Consider the following 22,817-nt stretch of genomic DNA (forward strand, 5'->3'; position numbering starts at 1 on the left):
TGAGTGGCACTGTGTCACTAAGCCAGGCACTACACTCTTCCTCTCAGTAAGAAAGCAGTTACAACAAAGAGTAATAACAGGCAACATAACTCTCTTGGCGTGTGTGTTACGGCCTCAATGTCAGTGTAGTTTGAGGTAACGCGTGTGAGAGCGTTGAACGGTGACGTCACGCTGTGATGTCATCGCTAGGAGGCCATATTGGTAGTGGAAAAGAAGAAAGTAAGGTGTTGGAGAGGTGGGTGAGGTGGGGACGCCAAGTCTGGCCAGTTGAGAGTGGATGTTAGAGTAGTCAGGCCGGGCATGTCGTCAACCACGTGATAATTCATCTGCGGTCACTCAAACTACCGCTGGATGTCGCTACTCTTGACTATGTAACTCTTCCCTGACTGGCACTACTAATACTGACCTAATCTCAATCTTCCAAGTGCCATATTTGCTTGCCGCGGTGCCTACAGCTTTTGTGTCAGCCCCACAGTACTTGTTTCTTTCCTGCTATCACCGGGCTTGTAGTTGCGAATCTTTGTTTACAAGTTATACTCACTCATTGTTCCAGTGTGTGAGAGTTACAGTTACCTGAGTGAGTGCGTGTCGTTATTTTATATATAAAGTTACCAAATCAAGTGTGGTTATTACTGTAGAGGTAAGAGTTGGCGCAGAAATAAGCGCGCGTGACACACCAGCGTGTATAGTGTATAAAGTATTTAAAGTAGTCCCCTTGGAGGCTTAGTGTGTGTATACACACCTGGTGGAGGAGCCTGGTGTTCACCAACACAGGTGTGGATCACCCTGGGACACACTGCCTCGCTGGGGATCCCAGATGAAAAATGGAATATTGACTCTCGTGTATTTTCAACCTTGAAGGAACCGTCCAACTTTTACATTCACTGTTGGGGGGAACAGCCTCTTCACCGCCACCCTGTGGAGACCAACTGTGTCGTGATACTCGCGCTTAAACCCACCAGCTCTCCACCTGCGCCATTGTGCAGGTGCTCGACAATTGATGAACGGATCACAATAGAATTAGAAGAGGAAGAAGCGCAAGAACTGTACAAGCTTGCAAGAAGCTGTTGATCCGTGAGAGGAGTGTTCCGCTCGAGCGGTTGGATCCCTGAGGAGTTTGTGTTGGTGTAGAGTGGTGTAGTGTCTGCAAGATGTTGGGCATGACGTGGAGTGGTGTCACCAAGGTGGAGGTGCAACAACCCCACACTGCCGCCGGCTCCATCAAAGGTAAGTTGTGTGTGTGTGTGTGTGTGTGTGTGAGTGAATGACCATTCTGCCACGAAGTGCTTGTCTTCGAGGAGAAATGTAGATGATAAAGGTTCAACCCGCCTGTCCTCTTGACCCCTGGAGCGTCCGAACAGGAATTGCCCACAAAGAGGATGCTCTTCGGTGAGGTGCCTGCACTAGGCTTTCAATATTGACTAGTCTGGTTTCCGGTTATGGGGCTACAGGTTGAGTGGTTACTGGTTGAGGGTTACTAGTTGCTGGGTTACTAGCTTCGAGATTACTAGATATGTTCACTCTGTATTCTTCATCCCTACTTAGCCTTAATTTCATTAAGGATGGTCAGTGTTAAGAGACTGGGTTTTCTTCATGCTGACTGCTGCTTGTTATTACTGGCAGTGGTACAGACCGACGCAGAGTAGGGACATAAACCACAAGATACAGTACGATGAGCACTCTACATGTATATTTCATCTTTCCACAAAGGTTTTCTTCAGTGAGAGATCGAAATATACAGTGCCCTTATGATTATCACTCTTGTTTCCCTTGACCAGTGTTTAGTGTACTTGGATCTTTTAAACGTTTAGTTTTATGTTTATTGGCTGAACTGAGTGAAGTATCTGTCTTATTAAGTCTGCAGTAATATATATATATATATATATATATATATATATATATATATATATATATATATATATATATATATATATATATATATATATATATGTATGTATATATATATATATATATATATATATATATATATATATATATATATATATATATATATATATATATATATATATATATATATGACTCAATATCGGTCATATTCAGTCATGTTTCTGGTAATATTTCCGGGCTTGTTATCGGCCTCAACTAGTCCTAGTTAACCCAAGCAATAGAGCTAACATTATGTTAAGAGGACATGCAAAGAAATGTATACATATGCTAACTGCAAACAGAACAGTTAGGTTTGTGTTTACACAGTATCAAATTAGTATGGCGGGGATAAGAGAGCTGATAAAGAGGTAGTAATTACGAAAGAGGAAATATTGGTTCCAGGTTTGAAGCAACATTGCTACACATCACAAGGAAAATAATAGAGAAAGGTGAAAATGTATGGTAGTAAGGAAGGTGGAAATGTATGGTGGTAAGCAACGTGGAAACGTATACTTGATAAGGTGGATATGTATGGTGGTTAAAAAGATGGAAATGTATGGTGGTCAGATAGATGGAAATATATGGTTATGGTAAGCAAGATGGAAAAAGAAGAGTGAAGACAGTACTGGTGTTGTTATGCTGGCAGTTTATACTGGTAGTGTTTTGCTGGTGGTTTATACTGGTAGTTTGGGTATGTTTCTGTTTGGCATCATCAATGTTATCATTATTTTGTTTACAATTGTGTATTTTCTGCTTCGATAAGATGATGAGTTTTATTTTCTCCAGTGTTTGGCGTTTACTTTTTTGTCTGTCAGCGTGGCTGAGTTTGTCTGACAATCTCTCCGAGTCTGGCAGTCTTTGTCTGATTGACCGTTCTGTACGACACTGAAAACGTGTCTGCCTTACAGTACTGACACACTGAACGGAGGAAGCTTGGTCTGTCACGGGGAGGGAAGGGGAGGTAAGGTGAGGAGAGGGAGGGAGAGAGAGGGAATGTTATTGCCTCACTTGTTTAACTCGTGTTTTTAACCCTTTGAAGGTCCCTGGGATCATCGTCCCTGTGGGAGTCTCTCTCTCTCTCTCTCTCTCTCTCTCTCTCTCTCTCTCTCTCTCTCTCTCTCTCTCTCTCTCTCTCTCTCTCTCTCTCTCTCTCTCTCTCTCTCTCTCTTTTACTCGGGGTTTGACAGTTAGGTTAAGGATTCCTAGCTTTATTTACAAGCTATTTACAGGTTAAGGTTCCTAACTTTATTAGTAAGCTAAGAGCTGTTACCTACATCAGCTCATTTGAAAGCATTTTTATTGTTATGAGACATACAAGTAGGGAACAGGATGAAGTTGGAGCCATCTGTGGGCCAGCATTTTCATTTGATCAACTCTCTCTCTCTCTCTCTCTCTCTCTCTCTCTCTCTCTCTCTCTCTCTCTCTCCTCACACATGTAACGTGTGTGTACTAGTAATCTGTGTGGTCATTAAGAGACGGTGACCGGGGTGGGGGGAGGGGGAAATTAAGGGTGGCACTGGTGCCACCAATCCTGGAAAATCTGTTGTCACTTGACGTAACGAAAGGAAGGATAGACGTAGGGACTGACCGTGGGAGGGAGGCATGTAGGGACGTAGGGAGTGAGTGTGGGTGGGAGGAAGGGAGGGATGTAGAGAGTGAGGGGTAGCACGAAGGGATGTTGGGAGGAAGGTCAGCTGACAGGTATGGTGTTACCTTACATGTTGGCCAGTAGCAACCTAACCACTGCAGCCAACACTAGCACCAACAGTACCACCACCACCAACACTAACACTAACAACAACACTAGCACCAACAGTACCACCACCACCAACACTAACACTAACAACAACACTAGCACCAACAGTACCACCACCACCAACACTAACACTAACAACAACACTAGCACCAACAGTACCACCACCACTAACACTAACAACAACACTAGCACCAACAGTACCACCACCACCACCAACACTAACAACAACACTAGCACCACCACCAACAATAGCACCACCACCACCAACACTACCACCCTCACCACTAACACCACCACCACCAGTAGCACCACCACCAACACTAGCACCAGTAGCACCACCAGCACCACCAACACCACCAGCACTACTTTTGGGAATATTAGGTATTCCATTAATGGTACCGGTATTAAGAATTAGGTATCCCCGTAATGATTCTTCAAGTTTATTGAACATAGGTATCCCCGTAACGATTCTAAACGTTTATTAAGCACCCGTCGTTTATTAAGATTCTTCATTAACATTAGGTATCCCTGTTATGATTCTTCATTTATTGAGCATTAAGTATCCCCGTAATGATTCTTCAAGTTTATTGAACATAGGTATCCCCGTAACGATTCTAAACGTTTATTAAGCATTAGGTATCCCCGTCGTGATTCTTCACGTTTATTGAACATTAGGTATCCCCGTAATGATTCTTCACGTTTATTGAACATTAGGTATCCCCGTAATGATTCTTCACGTTTATTGAACATTAGGTATCCCCGTAACAATTCTTCACGTTTATTGAACATTAGGTATCCCCGTAACAATTCTTCACGTTTATTGAACATTAGGTATCCCCGTAATAATTCTGGTATACATACATTCATGTGGTTGCCTGATTTTATTTCCCTTTAAAGTTTCAATTTTATTTCGTTTTATAACTCAAGAATGCCGCATCGGATCGGCTTCAACTTTTCATCGCTACTGTACTGTAACTAGGGTAAGGTTCGTGCAACCGTTGACATGATGATGCAAGTTGTATTGCCCATTCCAGCATTCTCGGAATGGGTCTGATAACTTTCAAAAGCCCCTCCTGTTTGACTTCAAACATTTAACACTAGAGTATTGTACTCAGACGAAGGTGGTACAACAGATGACAACTGCTGCGACCACCGCTTCCCAGCATTTATAACGAGATTGTTTGGTGATGCTGCAAGCGGGATGTGAATTATAGACGTCTTCGGAGGCTTCTTACTTTATTTGCAAAGTCGTGGTGGGTACACAGGCTTGTGTGTTGTGCCCATGGCCCGGGTAGGCGATGCCCACGAGAGGGAACTAGTAGTAGGCCTTGTGTCTTCCTGCTAGGCCGCTGTGAGAGTGTGTGGGACCAGCTTCCCACAGACCTGGACAGGCCCAGAGGGCAGCACTTGAGTGGCGCGAAATATGAACTAAGCTGGCAGACAGCATGGGCTGTCTGTGCAGACAGTACGGGCTGTCTACAGAGGCGTAATAATGCATCTACGAACAATTGGTTCTTAGCAGATAACAGACTGCATTGGCCGAGACTCGAACCCTCGATAATTTAACACGCCACCCTGGTAGCCTGTCAGAATTCGAGACGCCCTCAACCACTTAACCATCAGTGTCAATGTGATGAAGATACATCCCATCCTTGAACCAAGTGGTGACACTAAACTGGCAGGTATATATAAAGTACTAAGTGGGAAGATTGTGGTAGTGTGGAGAGGGGAGATTGTGGTACTATAGTGATGGGTGAGGAGGGGGGTTGTGTTGGAGAAAACAGGTAGTAGGAGGCGGGGAGGTGATGACACAAGTGGAGAAAGTGGTGGTGGACTAAAATGATGGAGATGGTGGGGGTGGTGCTGGAGATATTATAATATTGGTTTATGGTGGTGAAGGTTGTACTGGTTGTTGATGGTGGTGATTGTACCGGTTGTTGGTGGTGGTGGGTGTACTGGTTAGTGGTGGTGGTTGTACTGGTTGTTTGTGGTGGTGGTGATGGTGGTTACACGGGTTGGTGCTGAAACTAATCTCTGTCTTATCTTTAACGAGTTGGTATTACATATATTGAAAAGCTCTCTCTCTCTCTCTCTCTCTCTCTCTCTCTCTCTCTCTCTCTCTCTCTCTCTCTCTCTCTCTCTCTCTCTCTCTCTCTCTCCTCACATCAAGGCCACCTCTTATGGCTGTACCTTCACCACGCTTATACAACGTTTCTCCTTTTATTCCCGCCTCCCCCCCCCAACGTACCAATCCTCCCTCCCTCTTTCCACTTCACTTACTGGTTTACCCTTCTCTCTTCTACCCCTTCATTTGTTTTGCCCTTCTCTCTCTCTCTCCTACCCTTTCACTCGTCTGCTTCCCTACCCCTTCACTCATTTACACTTTTCTCTCCTACCCCTTCATTTATCCACCCTTCTCTCTCCTACCTCTTCATTTATCCACCCTTCTCTCTCCTACCCCTTCATTTATCCACCCTTCTCTCTCATTTATCCAACCTTCTCTCTCCTACCCCTTCATTTATCCAACCTTCTCTCTCCTACCCCTTCATTTATCCAACCTTCTCTCTCCTACCCCTTCATTTATCCACCCTTCTCTCTCCTAACCCTTCATTTATCCACCCTTCTCTCTCCTACCCCTTCATTTATCCAACCTTCTCTCTCCTACCCCTTCATTTATTCAACCTTCTCTCCTACCCCTTCATTTATCCACCCTTCTCTCTCCTACCTTCATTTATCCAACCTTCTCCCTCTTACCCCTTCATTTATTCAACCTTCTCTCCTACTCATTCATTTATCCACCCTTCTCTCTCCTACCCCTTCATTTATCCACCTTTCTCTCTCCTACCCCTTCATTTATCCAACCTTCTCTCTCCTACCCCTTCATTTATTCACCCTTCATTTGCACAAGTGAGGGGCACTGGGTTCCTTAATAAGGCGTCTTCACGCTGATGAAGGGCTCTTGATCCTAGGAAATGAAGGTACCCTTATCTTCCTTGGATCATTGTTGGTTACCTCTCATTCCTCTGGCCCTGCACAACCCTTTTGGGTTTAGTGCTTCCCCATGAATATAACAATAGCAATAACAGCAGCTTCAATAGTAGCTGCAGCAACAACAACAACTGCAACAGCAGGAGCAACAATAGTAGCAAAAACAACAGTAGCAACAAAAATGGCAACAACAACAACAGTAGCAACAAAAATGGCAACAACAACAGAGCAGTAGTAGCAGCAGTAGTAGCAACAATAACAGAAGCAACAACTACGGTAGTAACAACTACAGTAGCAGCAACAACAGAACAGTAGTAGCAGCAGTAGTAGCAACAACAACAGAAGCAACAACTACAGTAGTAACAACTACAGTAGCAGCAGCAACAACAACAACAGCAGCAGTGATGCTGGAAGACACTGATAGTGTAAACCTTCATTAGATGCCTTGCGTTCATTTCTTGAGTGTTGTGTTAGGTGACCGTCTTGTAGATGTTAACCGGTCGAGGAATGACTCTTGACGGAATGATGTCTTTAAGAAAAGTTCACCAACACTGAAGCTTCTTTGGGCCGCCCGTCTTGTGGTCTAATAGCTGTCGAATGTCTGCTCATATTTGCTCTGGTTTGGAGCCTTGAAGTGACAGTACCGTGGCTAGAACAGTACAGTGGCTAGAATAGGACAGTGGCTGGAACAGTATCGTGGCTGGAACAATATCGCTGTTGGAACAATACCATGTCTGGAATAGTTCACAAATAACGTACACCTAGCAGAAGGAACTTTCAGGTGTTTGGGTTTGTGGTCGAGCATGATCATGTCACACCTTGAATGTTAAGGTTCTTGCGTTCACTTTTACTCCATGGCTAGTAATGTTGTACTGGCTAGTATTGTTGTCATGCTAGCTAGTAGTGTTTTGATGTTCACTAGAGATGATCATAATCTGGTGTTCTCAGTAGCAATGTCATATGTCATTGCTGTCATCAGTGTCGTCTCTCGGCTGAGGCAGATACATCCTCACGTTGGTTACTAAAGTAGCTGAGGGCAGCGAGTAAATGTTTAAGTGGATCTGGTTGAGCATAGAAGCCAAGAAATCAGTGGCTGAAGTAAGAGAATGAATAAAAGTGGACCAGCACCCACCCGTGTGGTACAACAGCACTCATCACTAACAGCTATGATGAGACACCCCTTCAAGGTAGTCATTAGGGTGTATAGAACAAGAGAATGCAGGTAGATCTGTTTGTGCCTTGGCAAAGCACACTTTGTGGACGAAACGTTGTCAATAAGGGATTTTATGATAGTTTTATTATCTTTCCATCGTGACGTGGAAAGTGAGATAATTCAGTCTTCTCTACACCTCGGACTTGAGACGATTGAAGGCTCTTGTAGTTTGATCCAAGTGCTCAACTGGCTAAGGTATATCAAAAAAAAAAAAAATTCTCTGCAGAACTGGAGAAAATGGTTTGCCAAACTTTTCCTCAGTCACTAAGGATGTCTCTCCAGTGCCCGGGAGAAATGTAAGTGAACAAATATGGAACAAATCACGTGTAGCTACGAGTGATTTTCTGAATATATATTTCCCTGCTATTATTTTTCATAGTTTGATGAAGCATTCTTAGTGACTGAAGAACTTTTACCAACCATTTTCCCAATTCTGGAAAATGATGTTTTTGTGTGATAGGTGACTGTGTTTATATATATATATATGTATATATATATATATATATATATATATATATATATATATATATATATATATATATATATATATATATATATATATATATATATATATATATACTTTATTAGGTACACCTGTACACCTGCTCATTAATGCAAATATCTAATCCAATCACGTGGCAACGCCTCAATGTCCAAAGCACGCAGGCATGGTTAAGAAGTTCAATTCTCGTTCCGACTGAACATCCGTATGGGGAAGAAATATGATCAATTGACTTTGACCGTGGAGTGATTGTTGGTGCCAGACGGGAAATTTGAGTATCTCAGAAACTGCTGATCTTCTGGGATTTTCACGCACAACACTCTAGAATTTACAGAGAATGGTGTGAAAAATATAAAACATCCAGTGAGCTTCAGCTCTGTGGACGAAAACACCTTCATAATGAGAGAGGTCAGAGGAGAATGGCCAGACTGGTTCAATCTGACAGGAAGGTGATAGTAAATCAACCTCGCGTTTCAACAGTGGCATGCAGAAGAACATCTCTGAATGCACAATACGTCAAACCTTAAAGTGAATGAGCTACAGGAGCAGCAGACCACACTGGGTTCAACTAATGTCAGCTTGGAACAAGAAACTGAGGACGCAGTGGGCACAGGTTTACTAAACTGAGCAGTTAAAGATTGGGAAAATGTCGCCTAGTCTGATGAATTGCGATTTCTACTGCGTCATGCAGATGGTAGGGTCAGAATTTGGCGTAAATCTTTGCGATGTGGTGTAACGGGAGGTTCGCAGCATGAATATGCAGCCGATAAATCTGCAGGAACCGCGTGATTCTATCATATCAACATGGACCATGATTTCTAAGCAATGTTTCCAGCACCTTTATGAACCCATGCCATGAAGAATTCATGGGCAAATGGGGAGAAAGGGCCCTACCCAGAACTAGAAGGTGGTACCTACTCGTGGCCCCTGACTATCTATATATATATATATATATATATATATATATATATATATATATATATATATATATATATATATATATATATATATATATATATATATGTCGTGCCGAATAGGCAGAACTTGCGATCTTGGCTTAAATAGCAACGCTCATCTTGCCATATAGGACAAGTGAAAATTTGTGTATGCAATAATTTCGCCAAAATCATTCTGAACCTAACGAAAAAATTATATTTCACTGTGTTTGTTTAGTATTAAATTACTGTAAACAAATCTAAAACATATTTAGTTAGGTTAGGCTAAAATAAATTGCACTTGTTATAATAAGGTTAGGTAAGTTTCTAAGTTCCTTTTGGTGCAAAATTATAAATTTTTAGAAAAACGTTAATGAAAAAAATATATCTTTAAACGTATAAGAGAAAATTTTAGAAAGGACTTAATTTTAAATGAGTTCTTGCTAAATGACCAGTTTTACATATTCGGCACGACATATATATATATATATATATATATATATATATATATATATATATATATATATATATATATATATATATATATATATATATATATATATATATATAAGAAAGAAGGAACACTGCAGCAGGCCTACTGACCTCTGAGTTAATTTCATTCTACTCCCTGTTTGATAAATTAGACGCATGTGCAACTCTTGGGTATCTTTATTGAGGAAACGTTTCGCCACACAGTGGCTTCATCAGTCAATACAAAGGAGAAACTTGAAGAACAGGAGGAGAATGAGGTAATCAGTCCCTCAACCTTGAGTCGATGTGGTCAGTCCATCAATCTTAAATAGATTGATGGATGGACTGACCACATCGACTCAAGGTTGAGGGACTGATTACCTCATTCTCCTCCTGTTTTTCAAGTTTCTCCTTTGTATGGACTGATGAAGCCACTGTGTGGCGAAACGTTTCCTCAATAAAGATACCCAAGAGTTGCACATGTGTCTAATTTATCAACGTGTCGGTTCTCTAAACCATTCATCTACTCCCTGTTTGGTGTACTAGCTAGTACACAAAACAGGGAGTAGAATAAAATTATGTCAGAGGCACCCATACCACCGTATGTCCTCGGATATCGGTAAAACACCTAGCTTGGCTGGGTGCGTCATTCTTGTAGGATTGTGTGGCCCTGTGGGTTAGAGCGTCATGTGTTTTCTCTCACTATGAGGCGGGCCAAAGCAGCATGGGTTCGAGTCCTTGGCTGGTCGCAGTGTGATTGATCAATACCACTCGTTCGTGATTACAATAATATATATATATATATATATATATATATATATATATATATATATATATATATATATATATATATATATTAACAAACCGGCCGTGTCCCACCGAGGCAGGGTGGCCCAAACAGAAAAACGAAAGTTTCTCTTCAAATTTAGTAATTTATACGGGAGAAGGGGTTACTAGCCCCTTGCTCCCGGCATTTTAGTTGCCTCTTACAACACGCATGGCTTACGGAGGAAGAATTCTGTTCGACTTCCCCATGGAGATAAGAGGAAATAAACAAGAACAAGAACTAAAAAGAAAATAGCAGAAAGCCCAGAGGGGTGTGTGTATATATGCTTGTACATGTATGTGTAGTGTGACCTAAGTGTAAGTAGAAGTAGCAAGACGTACCTGAAATCTTGCATGTTTATGAGACAGAAAAAAGGACACCAGCAATCCTACCATCATGTAAAACAATTATATATATATATATATAATATATATATATATATATATATATATATATATAATATATATATATATATATAATATATATATGCAAAACAACCACTTTGAAAGAATAGAGAAATTCCAAGCGCTTTCGTGACTACTCACATTATCATGGAACATAGTTCCTTGATAATGTGAGTAGTTACGAAAGCGCTTGGAATTTCTGTATTCTTTCAAAGTGGTTGTTTTGCATATTCTGAAATCACCTGTTTACTGTGATCTTATTGCATATATATATATATATATATATATATATATATATATATATATATATATATATATATATATATATATATATATATATATATTTATATATTTATATATTTATATATATATATATATATATATATATATATATACATATATATATATACAGTGGACCCCCGTTTAACGATCACCTCCAAATGCGACCAATTATGTAAGTGTATTTATGTAATATATATATATATATATATATATATATATATATATATATATATATATATATATATATATATATATATATATATATATATATTATACGCACCATTGCCACAAGAAGTAATTGAGATTAAAGTCATGTACACATTTCAAAACATCTTGGATAAATACTTTCCACAAGGCAGCGACTCGAATTATTTTATGTCGCATTTACAGAAAGCTAATGTTTCTTGTTTTGAATACATGTTTATTCTTTGTATGTATTTGTGTACGCTTTTATGTTTATAAGTTTGTTTACATGTATAACTGTGCATACCTTTCCATATATGTGTATACATTTGTATAGCTCTATATATATATATATATATATATATATATATATATATATATATATATATATATATATATATATATATATATATATATATATATATATATATAGATTGATAGATAGATAGATATATAATGTCCCTCTGTTTAATTTAGAGCAGCTGTTACTGGCTCTTCCTGGTTCACTCCCTCCATCCTTTTCTGCAATGTTCCCTTTTTTCCTCCACGCTCTAAACACACACACACACACACACACACACACACACACACACACACACACACACACACACACACACACACACACACACGCGCGCGCGCGCGCGCGCGCGCGCGCGCAAAAGGACAAGACCTCGGGGTGAGCATTATACCGACCATATCACCTGAGGAGCACATCAGCCGAATAACTGTCGCAGCAAACGCTCGTCTGGCAAATCTAAGACTGTCTTTCTGGAACCTAAACAAGGAAGTATACGGAACACACTAGGGCATTCGTCAGGCCCGTATGCGGCACCAGTATGGACCCGGCACCTGATCAGACATGTTAGGAAATCGGAGAAAGTGAAGAAGTTTGCAACAAGACTAGTCCCGGAGCTAATGTGTATGTCCTATGAGGAGAGATTAGGGAAACTTAACGTGATGATACTAAATGACAGGAGAGCTGGGGATGAAGGGATTTTGATAACAACGTACAAAATACTGAGAGGAATTGACAAGGTGAACAGGGGCAGAACGCTTCAGAGATGGGATACAGGAACAAGAGGGCATAACTGGAAGTTGAAAACTCAGATGACACTAGAGAAAGAAGCATCAGGAACGATATAATGTACAAAATACTGAAAGGAATTAACAAGGTAGACAGGGGCAAATTGTTTGAGAGTCGGGAAACAAACACGAGAGCACAGCTGAAAACACAGTTGAGACTTAGGAATGTTAGGAAGTATTTTTTCAGCCTTTGGGTAGTCGGGAAGTGGAACGACCTGGACAGTGGAGTGGTTGAAGCAGGATACATATATAGCTTTAAGAAGAGATACGATAAAGCTCTCGAATCTAGGAGAAAATGAAACTAGTAGCGGCCAGCGAAGAAGCGAGGCCAGGTGCGGAGGCTCGACCAGTGCAACCACATATAGGTAAGTACAGGTGCACACACAAGTGGGAAAGTACAGAAATATGCAACTAGACTGGTTGCAGAGATAAGGTCCATGAGAGACATGTGAGCAAACACTAGGACATATTTATTAGAAAACGCTTCGGTCCTGGGACTTTGACCACTTCTCAAGGTCCCAGGACCGAAACGTTTTCTAATAAATATGTCCTTGTGTTTGCTCAAGTGAATCTGGCTAGCGGCAAGGTAGATCAGGTGCTAGGATTCGACCCCTGTAACCACGTACAGTGTGGTTGAGTACTCACTTATTTGTGGTAGCAGGAGTCTAGTGTGTGTGTGTGTACTCAACTAGTTGTGGTTGCAGGGGTCGATTCACAGCTCCTGGCCACGCCTTTTCACTGTTGTGCATGTGTGTGTGCATGAGATCTAGAAGTCAAACGTAGTTTCATTATTGAAGAAAGCACATAAACAGGAATTGTTGAACTACAAACTCATGTATACTATGTAAGGTATTGGTGCACAAAAAATCATCAGGAGAGTGGTAGAGCACTTGGAGAGAAAAGTGGTTTGCTAAACAGTAATCAACACGGCTTTAGAGATGGTAAATGTTGTCTCACAAACCTGCTGGAGTTCCGTGATAAAGTAACAGAAGTGAGGCAGGAGAGAGAGAGAGAGAGAGACAGAGAGAGAGGGATGGGTGGATTGCATATTCTTGCACCACAAGAAGGCATTGGATTGTGCCTCACAAGAGACAGACAGACAGGAGCAAAAACTTGAAGAGCAAGCACAAATAACAGAGAATGTGCTTCTGTGGATTAACGAGTAATTTGAGAGACGAAGACGTAGATTGTTAGAGAAGATAGGTCAGAATGGACACACACACACACACACATATACATATATGTTGTGCCGAATAGGTAAAACTTGCGATTTTGGCTTTAATAGCAATGCTCTTCTTGCCGAATATGGCAAGTGAAAATTTGTGTATGCAATAATTTCGCAAAAATCATTCTGAACCTAATGAAAAAAATATTTTTTTTGTGTTTGTTTATTATTAAATTATTGTAAACTTATCTAAAATATATTTAGTTGGATTAGGCTAAATTAAATTGTGCTTGTTATAATGTAAGTTGGCTAAGGTTCTTTTGGTACAAAATGATCTGGGATAATCTAACGGGCTCAGAAACCAGACCTGCTCCCCCCAACAACTACAAACAATCGCACTGGGATGGTCCAATAGTGGAAAATATAGCCTCAACAATGCTTCAGAGTGTGTTCGGGAAGGATAGAGCCCGCCTCCTGGCAGTGAGAGCCCCTCATGCTGGGGACTTTCTGTTGGCTGTTCCCAACTCCAGCCTTGGCACACGCCTCGACCCACAGACCATCCGCATCGGTGTTGCCCTTCGACTTGCCGCCCCTATTCTCGCCGAACACAGGTGTATTTGTGGCAGTGAAGCAGCAGACCGATTCGGGTACCATGGTCTTGTGTGCCGTAAATCCGAGGGAAAGATTGCAAGACATGAGGAGGTTAATAACATTATCAAGAGGAGCCTCACAACAGCTGGATGCCCAGCAGTAAGGGAGCCACCCCAACTATGCAGATCTGATGGCAGCCAGAAGCGTCCAGATGGTATCACCCTTCAAGCCTGGACAGATGGGAAGCAGGTGGTATGGGACTATACATGTGCATCTACCTTGGCTGATACCTATCTCCAATACACCAGGGAGGAAGGAGGGGCAGCTGCCAGCTTCAGGGAGTCCCAAAAGTCTAGAAAATATGGAGAACTTGCCCATCATTATGTTTGTTCCCATAGGCTCAGTGACCCTTGGCTCATGGGGAAAGAGTGCATCTAAATTCCTTAAGGAGCTGGGAAAAAGACTCATCAGGGTAACTAGGGATCCCAGGGCAGCTAGTTTTCTGTTCCAGCGGCTCAGTGCGGCTGTTCAAAGGGGTAATGCTTGCTGTATTTTGGGCACACGCCCCAGCTCTGAGGAGCTGGATGAGATTTTCGCCTTATAATCGGTGATACACACGTAACAACATGTACCTTGTATGCCACCTTTATATCAACAATGTATCTCTTAAATCTTCTGTACCATATTATGTAATAAAATATTCCTATTGGTAAATATATATATATATATATATATATATATATATATATATATATATATATATATATATATATATATATATATATATATATATATATATATATATATATATATTAAACGAATAAGATAAAATTTTAGAAAGGATTTAATTTTAAATGAGTTCTTGCAAAGTGACCAATTTTTACATATTCGGCACGACATACATATATTTATTTAGTTAAAGTCCTCTTCAGGTCCTCTTTCCAGATTTTTGTCTTCTCATACTTCTTACCCCCTCCCCTCCTCTCTGCCATTCAGTCCCCCCTGCCAATCTTCTCCCTTCCCCACCCTTCATTCCCCCTCCATTCTTCTCCCTCCAGATCTCTGGACCATTCAGATGCGCTGTCTTTCATTCTTTAACCAGTCAAGTAATTTGCCAAGAGAAAGGTTGTACCTCATTCAGGTGTACCCGAGGTCATGCAAGGAAGCTCTTACTGCTCTCCCCCCGACCCTTGACCTCTTCTAACTCCCCTCAGCACTCTCCCTTCAACCCAGCACTCCCTCTTCAACCCAGCACTCCCTCCTCAACAGCACTCCCCCCTCCCCAGCACTCCCCCTTTCCCCAGCACTCCCTTTTCCACCCACCACTCCCTCTTCCCCAGCACTCCCCCTTCCACCTATCAATCCTCCTCCCCGAGCAATCCCCCTCCTCAGTACACCCCCTTCCACCCAACACTCCCTCCTCCCCCAGCACTCCCCATCAGTACTCCCCCTTCCACCCACCACTCCCTCCTCCTCCTCCAGCACTCCCCTTCCTCGGTACTCCCCCTTCCACCCAACATTCCCTCCTCCCCCAGCACTCCCCCTCCTCAGTACTCCCCCTTCCACCCACCAGTCCCTCCTCCCCCAGCACTCCCCCTTCCACCCACCACTCCCTCCTCCCCCAGCACTCCCCCTTCCACCCACCACTCCCTCTTCCCCCAGCACTCCCCCTCCTCAGTACTCCCCCTTCCACCCACCACTCCCTCCTTCCCCAGCATTCCCCCTCCTCAGTACTCCCCCTTCCACCCACCACTCCCTCCTCCCCCAGCACTCCCCCTCCTCAGTACTCCCCCTTCCACCCACCACTCCCTACTCCCCCTCCTCAGTACTCCCCCTTCCACCCAATACTCCCTCCTCCCCCAGCACTCCCCCTCCTCAGTACTCCCCCTTCCACCCACCACTCCCTCCTCCCCCAGCACTTCTCCTCCTCAGTAATCCCCCTTCCACCCACCACTCCCTCCCTCCTAATACTCCGCCTTCCCACAGCACTCCCTCTCCCCAACACTCCCACCTGTTCGCTTCACCTCCCACGCATCCCCTCTCTCAGACAGAGAAGGCAATCAACAAGGAAATAGCATTTCGTAGACGAAGGATCGATCCTCCATCACTTCACGTTATAAGAAGGTTGAAACAAAAGCCACCCGAGAGGATCTTCAGTAATATTTTAAAATATTGAGAGTTGTTTTATCAGGTATGTTAAACAGTGTCCCGTAGCTCGGTTGATAGCGCACTCACCTCACACTGATGTCTATGGTTCGATCCCCGGTACAGGTTGAAACACTGGGGGCGCGTTTCCTTAAGACATCTGATGTCTCTGTTCACCTAGCAGTAAGGTGGCACCTGGGTGTTAGCCGGATGATGTGGGTCGCATCCTGGGGCAAAATTTACCTAATTTGCCCGAAATGCTCTGCATAACAAGCGACTTTCTGTATAGTAATGTCACTGAAGTCAGCTATGGTCTGTATAAGTTGTATCATGTACTTCTAGAAATAAAGATTATTTTTATTATTATTATCAAAAAAGCGGCCGCATCCCACCGAAGCAGAGTGACCTAAAAATAATAACGAAAGTTTTTTTATTTTAAAATTTAATAATTTATGCAGGAGAAGGAGTTACTAGCCTCTTGCTCGTGGCATTTTAGTCGCCTCTTACGACACGCATGACTTACGGAGGAAGAATTCTTCTCCACTTTCCCCATGGAGATAAATAAAATATAAAAACTATTAAGAAAATAGAAGAAAACGCAGATGGGTATATATATATATATATATATATATATATATATATATATATATATATATATATATATATATATATATATATATAGATATATATATATATATACACACACACACACACACACATACATGTGTAGTGTGACGTAAGTGGAAGTAGAAGTAACAAGACGTACCTGAAACCTTGTATGCTTATGAGATAGACAAAAGACACCAGCGATCCTACCATCATGTAAAACAATTAAAGATTTCCGTTTTACACTCACTTGGCAGGACGGTAGTACCTATTATTATTATTATTATTATTTACTAATTAGTCAAGAAACGTTTTGCTCAGTTATTGCATGTGTACTCGATATCCTTATGACGACATTTCGGTCCTTCCTGAGCTAATGTCAAGCCAGCAGTCACCCGGGTCATTGAGACTTGACAGTGATCCAGTTTGGACCGAAACGTCACCATAATGTTTCTCTCCTAAGTGCCGGTGTTTTGTGAATTATTCTAGTCATAGCATTGTCACTTTCATATAAAAAAAACATGTCTACTCAAAGCAAAGTTTTCGGTTCGCAAAGTCAACGTAAAACTACGTTTTGGTTCAGTCAGAAACAGTCTTAATGTTTTTTTTTTTTTTTTTGGCATATGTGTAAACTGTTGCAGACACTAAACTGCTGCAAATACTGATTTATTATAAACAATGTATTGTGGCTTATGTTGCTCTCTTCATGTTTAGCCTTGTATGTTGTGACTATCACAAAAATAGTACAGCAATAGAAGATTATTATGACTATCACAGAATTAGTACAACAAGGCAAGAATGTTACGACTATCATAAAAATGGTGGTAGTGCCACCAGTGGGGTACCACAAGGATCATGTGGGGTGACTCACGAAATCGTAATGACACGATTGCAAACAAACCATACCACGGGTGGGGATAGAACCCGCGATCAGAGAGTCTCAAAACTCCAGACCGTCGTGTTAGCCACGGTCATGTTAACGGCTTTGAGGGGACTTGAGCTAGAGTTCGTCACGGCCACGCTACCTGGAGATTCGTCTGTAAAAACTTGCATTTGTGGTCACAGTGGTGCCTATGCTAACCTTCCTATGGTGTAGAAATATACCTAGTTGGACGAATCTTATTGTGGCTACCTGGTCCAGTGGCTAACGCGACGGGCTGGAGTTTTGAGATTCTCTGATCGCGGGTTCTATCCCCGCCCGTGGTATGGTTTATCATGTGGGGTGCCACAAGAATCATGTTAGGTACCACAAGGATAATGTGGGGTGCCACAAGGATCATGTAGGGTGCCACAAGGATCATGTGGGGTGCAACAAGGATCATATGGAGTGCCACAAGGATCATGTAGGGTGCCACAAAGATCATGTGGGGTGGCACAAGGATCATGTAGGGTGCCACAAAGATCATGTGGGGTGGCACAAGGATCATGTAGGGTGCCACAAAGATCATGTGGGGTGGCACAAGGATCATGTAGGGTGCCACAAAGATCATGTGGGGTGGCACAAGGATCATGTAGGGTGCCATGATTGTTGTACTACTACACAAGTGATGTTCATTAGGTCAAAAAGTTATGCAGAATCTAGAGGAATTTATAAACTTTAAGTTACACTTTCATAGATTACTGACTGTTAAATGTGGAGGATGGTTGTCAGTGTGTAAGTGCCAGGCACTTACTGCCACCATCCCTCACTACCACCACTACTTACTGCCACCATCCCTCACTACTACCACCACCGACAACTACTTACTGCCACCATCCCTCACTACCACCACTACTTACTGCCACCATCCCTCACTACCACCACTACTTACTGCCACCATCCCTTACTACTACCACCACCGACAACTACTTACTGCCACCATCCCTCACTACCACCACTACTTACTGCCACCATCCCTCACTACCACCACTACTTACTGCCACCATCCCTCACTACCACCACTACTTACTGCCACCATCCCTCACTGCCACCATCCCTCACTACCACCACTACTTACTGCCACCATCCTCACTACCACCACTACTTACTGCCACCATCCCTCACTACCACCACTACTTACTGCCACCATCCTTCACTACCACCACCACCCACCACTACTTACTGCCACCATCCCTCACTACCACCACCACTCACCACTACTTACTGCCACCATCCCTCACTACCACCACTACTTACTGCCACCATCCCTCACTACCACCACCACCCACCACTACTTACTGCCACCATTCCTCACTACCACCACCACCCACCACTACTTACTGCCACCATCCCTCACTACCACCACCACCCACCACTACTTACTGCCACCATCCCTCAAAACCACCACTACTTACTGCCACCATCCCTCAAAACCACCACTACTTACTGCCACCATCCCTCACTACTACCACCACCCACCACTACTTACTGCCACCATCCCTCACTACTACCACCACCCACCCCTACTTACTGCCACCATCCCTCACTACCACCACCACCCACCACTACTTACTGCCACCATCCCTCACTACCACCACTACTTACTGCCACCATCCCTCACTACCACCACTACTTACTGCCACCATCCCTCACTACCACCACTACTCACTGCCACCACCACCCACCACTACTTACTGCCACTATCCCTCACTACCACCACCACTCACCACTACTTACTGCCACCATCCCTCACTTCCACCACCACCCACCACTACTTACTGCCACCATCCCTCACTACCACCACTACTTACTGCCACCATCCCTCACTACCACCACTACTTACTGCCACCATCCCTCACTACCACCACCACTCACTACTACTTACTGCCACCATCCCTCACTACCACCACCACCCACCACTACTTACTGCCACCATCCCTCACTACCACCACCACCCACCACTATTTATTGCCACCATCCCTCACTACCACCACCACCCACCACTACTTACTGCCACCATCCCTCACTACCACCACCACCCACCACTACTTACTGCCACCATCCCTCACTACCACCACTACTTACTGCCACCATCCCTCACTACCACCACTACTTACTGCCACCATCCCTCACTACCACCACTACTTACTGCCACCATCCCTCACTACCACCACTACTCACTACCACCACCACCCACCACTACTTACTGCCACTATCCCTCACTACCACCACCACTCACCACTACTTACTGCCACCATCCCTCACTTCCACCACCACCCACCACTACTTACTGCCACCATCCCTCACTACCACCACTACTTACTGCCACCATCCCTCACTACCACCACTACTCACTACCACCACCACCCACCACTACTTACTGCCACTATCCCTCACTACCACCACCACTCACCACTACTTACTGCCACCATCCCTCACTACCACCACTACTTACTGCCACCATCCCTCACTACCACCACCACCCACCACTACTTACTGCCACCATCCCTCACTACCACCACTACTTACTGCCACCATCCCTCACTACCACCACTACTTACTGCCACCATCCCTCACTACCACCACTACTCACTGCCACCACCACCCACCACTACTTACTGCCACTATCCCTCACTACCACCACCACTCACCACTACTTACTGCCACCATCCCTCACTTCCACCACCACCCACCACTACTTACTGCCACCATCCCTCACTACCACCACTACTTACTGCCACCATCCCTCACTACCACCACTACTTACTGCCACCATCCCTCACTACCACCACCACTCACTACTACTTACTGCCACCATCCCTCACTACCACCACCACCCACCACTACTTACTGCCACCATCCCTCACTACCACCACCACCCACCACTATTTATTGCCACCATCCCTCACTACCACCACCACCCACCACTACTTACTGCCACCATCCCTCACTACCACCACCACCCACCACTACTTACTGCCACCATCCCTCACTACCACCACTACTTACTGCCACCATCCCTCACTACCACCACTACTTACTGCCACCATCCCTCACTACCACCACTACTTACTGCCACCATCCCTCACTACCACCACTACTCACTACCACCACCACCCACCACTACTTACTGCCACTATCCCTCACTACCACCACCACTCACCACTACTTACTGCCACCATCCCTCACTTCCACCACCACCCACCACTACTTACTGCCACCATCCCTCACTACCACCACTACTTACTGCCACCATCCCTCACTACCACCACTACTCACTACCACCACCACCCACCACTACTTACTGCCACTATCCCTCACTACCACCACCACTCACCACTACTTACTGCCACCATCCCTCACTACCACCACTACTTACTGCCACCATCCCTCACTACCACCACTACTTACTGCCACCATCCCTCACTACCACCACCACTCACTACTACCTACTGCCACCATCCCTCACTACCACCACCACCCACCACTACTTACTGCCACCATCCCTCACTACCACCACCACCCACCACCAACTTACTGCCACCATCCCTCACTACCACCACCACCCACCACTACTTACTGCCACCATCCCTCACTACCACCACCACCCACCACTACTTACTGCCACCATCCCTCACTATCGCCACCACCCACCCCTACTTACTGCCACCATCCCTCACTATCACCACCACCCACCACTACTTACTGCCACTATCACCACCACCCACCACTACTTACTGCCACCATCCCTCACTATCACCACCACCCACCACTACTTACTGCCACCATCCCTCACTACCACCATCACCCACCACTAACTTACTGCCACCATCCCTCACTATCACCACCACCCACCACTACTTATTACCACCATCCCTCACTGCCACCACCACCCACCATTACTACCACCATCATGAGCACCGCCAACCAGCCACATCTGCAACTTTCACCATCGTCACCATCCTGGCCGACAGTGCCTCATCCCTGTATACTCTCGCGCTCCGTACTCTGTACTCTCATCACTCAGTCTCATACTTCAAGTGTACCTGCTGTCTGCCACTGCTTTCTGCCTTCACTTTAACCCCCCCTCTCTCTCTCTTTCTCTCTCCCTCTCTTTCTCTCTCTGTCTCTCTCTCTCTCTCCCTACCAAACAGTATACCCACAGAAGGTAATATTTAGCAACTCAATAAAAGGCGAGGTGCCACACACAAGACGTGTGCCCTCAACCCTCCTCCCATTAAGACGCGCGTAAGATCCACCGTCTTCTAATAACATGTTCATTTTTCCACTATAATCTACCTTGTCCATAATTACTATTGCATTTACTTTGTTTCGTAATGTGAACTCAAGGATCTTTCTTTAATTTATGGTATAACTTAACAAATCTTTGAGGACAACTGTGTAGTAGAGGTCTGAGCATAAAAGTAATTAGGGACAAGGTAGATTATAGTGGAAAAATGAACAAGTTATTAGAAGACGGAGAAACTTACGTGCCCCTTGAGTTAATGTTTCTCGTGGGTCGGTATATGCAGACACATACTAGGCACATGATCGTAATGTTTCTGGACTATAACTGAAATTCAATATGGATTTCACAATGAACAACCATGTCTTAATTCTTCCAGCGAGGTAGGGTGGCCCGTAAAAGAAGGAAATACTTTCGTCATCATTCACACTATTACTGTCTTTCCAGAGGCGCGCGAATACTACAGTTCAAATGCCCTTCCAAACAGCAAATATCCCTATTCCTCCAGCAGAGTGCGGGCACCGTACTTCTCACATACTGGACTCAAGTCAGCTTAACCGGTTTCTCTGAATCGCTTTGCAAATGTTACCTTTCTGATACTTCAACAGTACGTCA

The 22,817-nt window shown here is 43.8% G+C and overlaps 1 protein-coding gene across 1 annotated transcript in view; it reads left to right on the forward strand.

The window, feature by feature from the left end:
- The first annotated feature begins 249 nt into the window (after positions 1 to 249).
- The window catches only part of Hr3 (Hormone receptor 3), a 605,631-nt gene continuing 583,063 nt past the window's right edge, over positions 250 to 22,817 (forward strand). The window contains exon 1 of the mRNA XM_070102869.1: positions 250 to 1,227. Coding sequence (XP_069958970.1) covers positions 1,152 to 1,227 — 76 coding nt within the window. The 5' untranslated portion in view covers positions 250 to 1,151. The remainder of the gene's footprint in view (positions 1,228 to 22,817) is intronic.

Source organism: Cherax quadricarinatus, chromosome 83 (genome assembly GCF_038502225.1).
Source record: "Cherax quadricarinatus isolate ZL_2023a chromosome 83, ASM3850222v1, whole genome shotgun sequence".
Lineage (NCBI taxonomy): Eukaryota > Metazoa > Arthropoda > Malacostraca > Decapoda > Parastacidae > Cherax > Cherax quadricarinatus.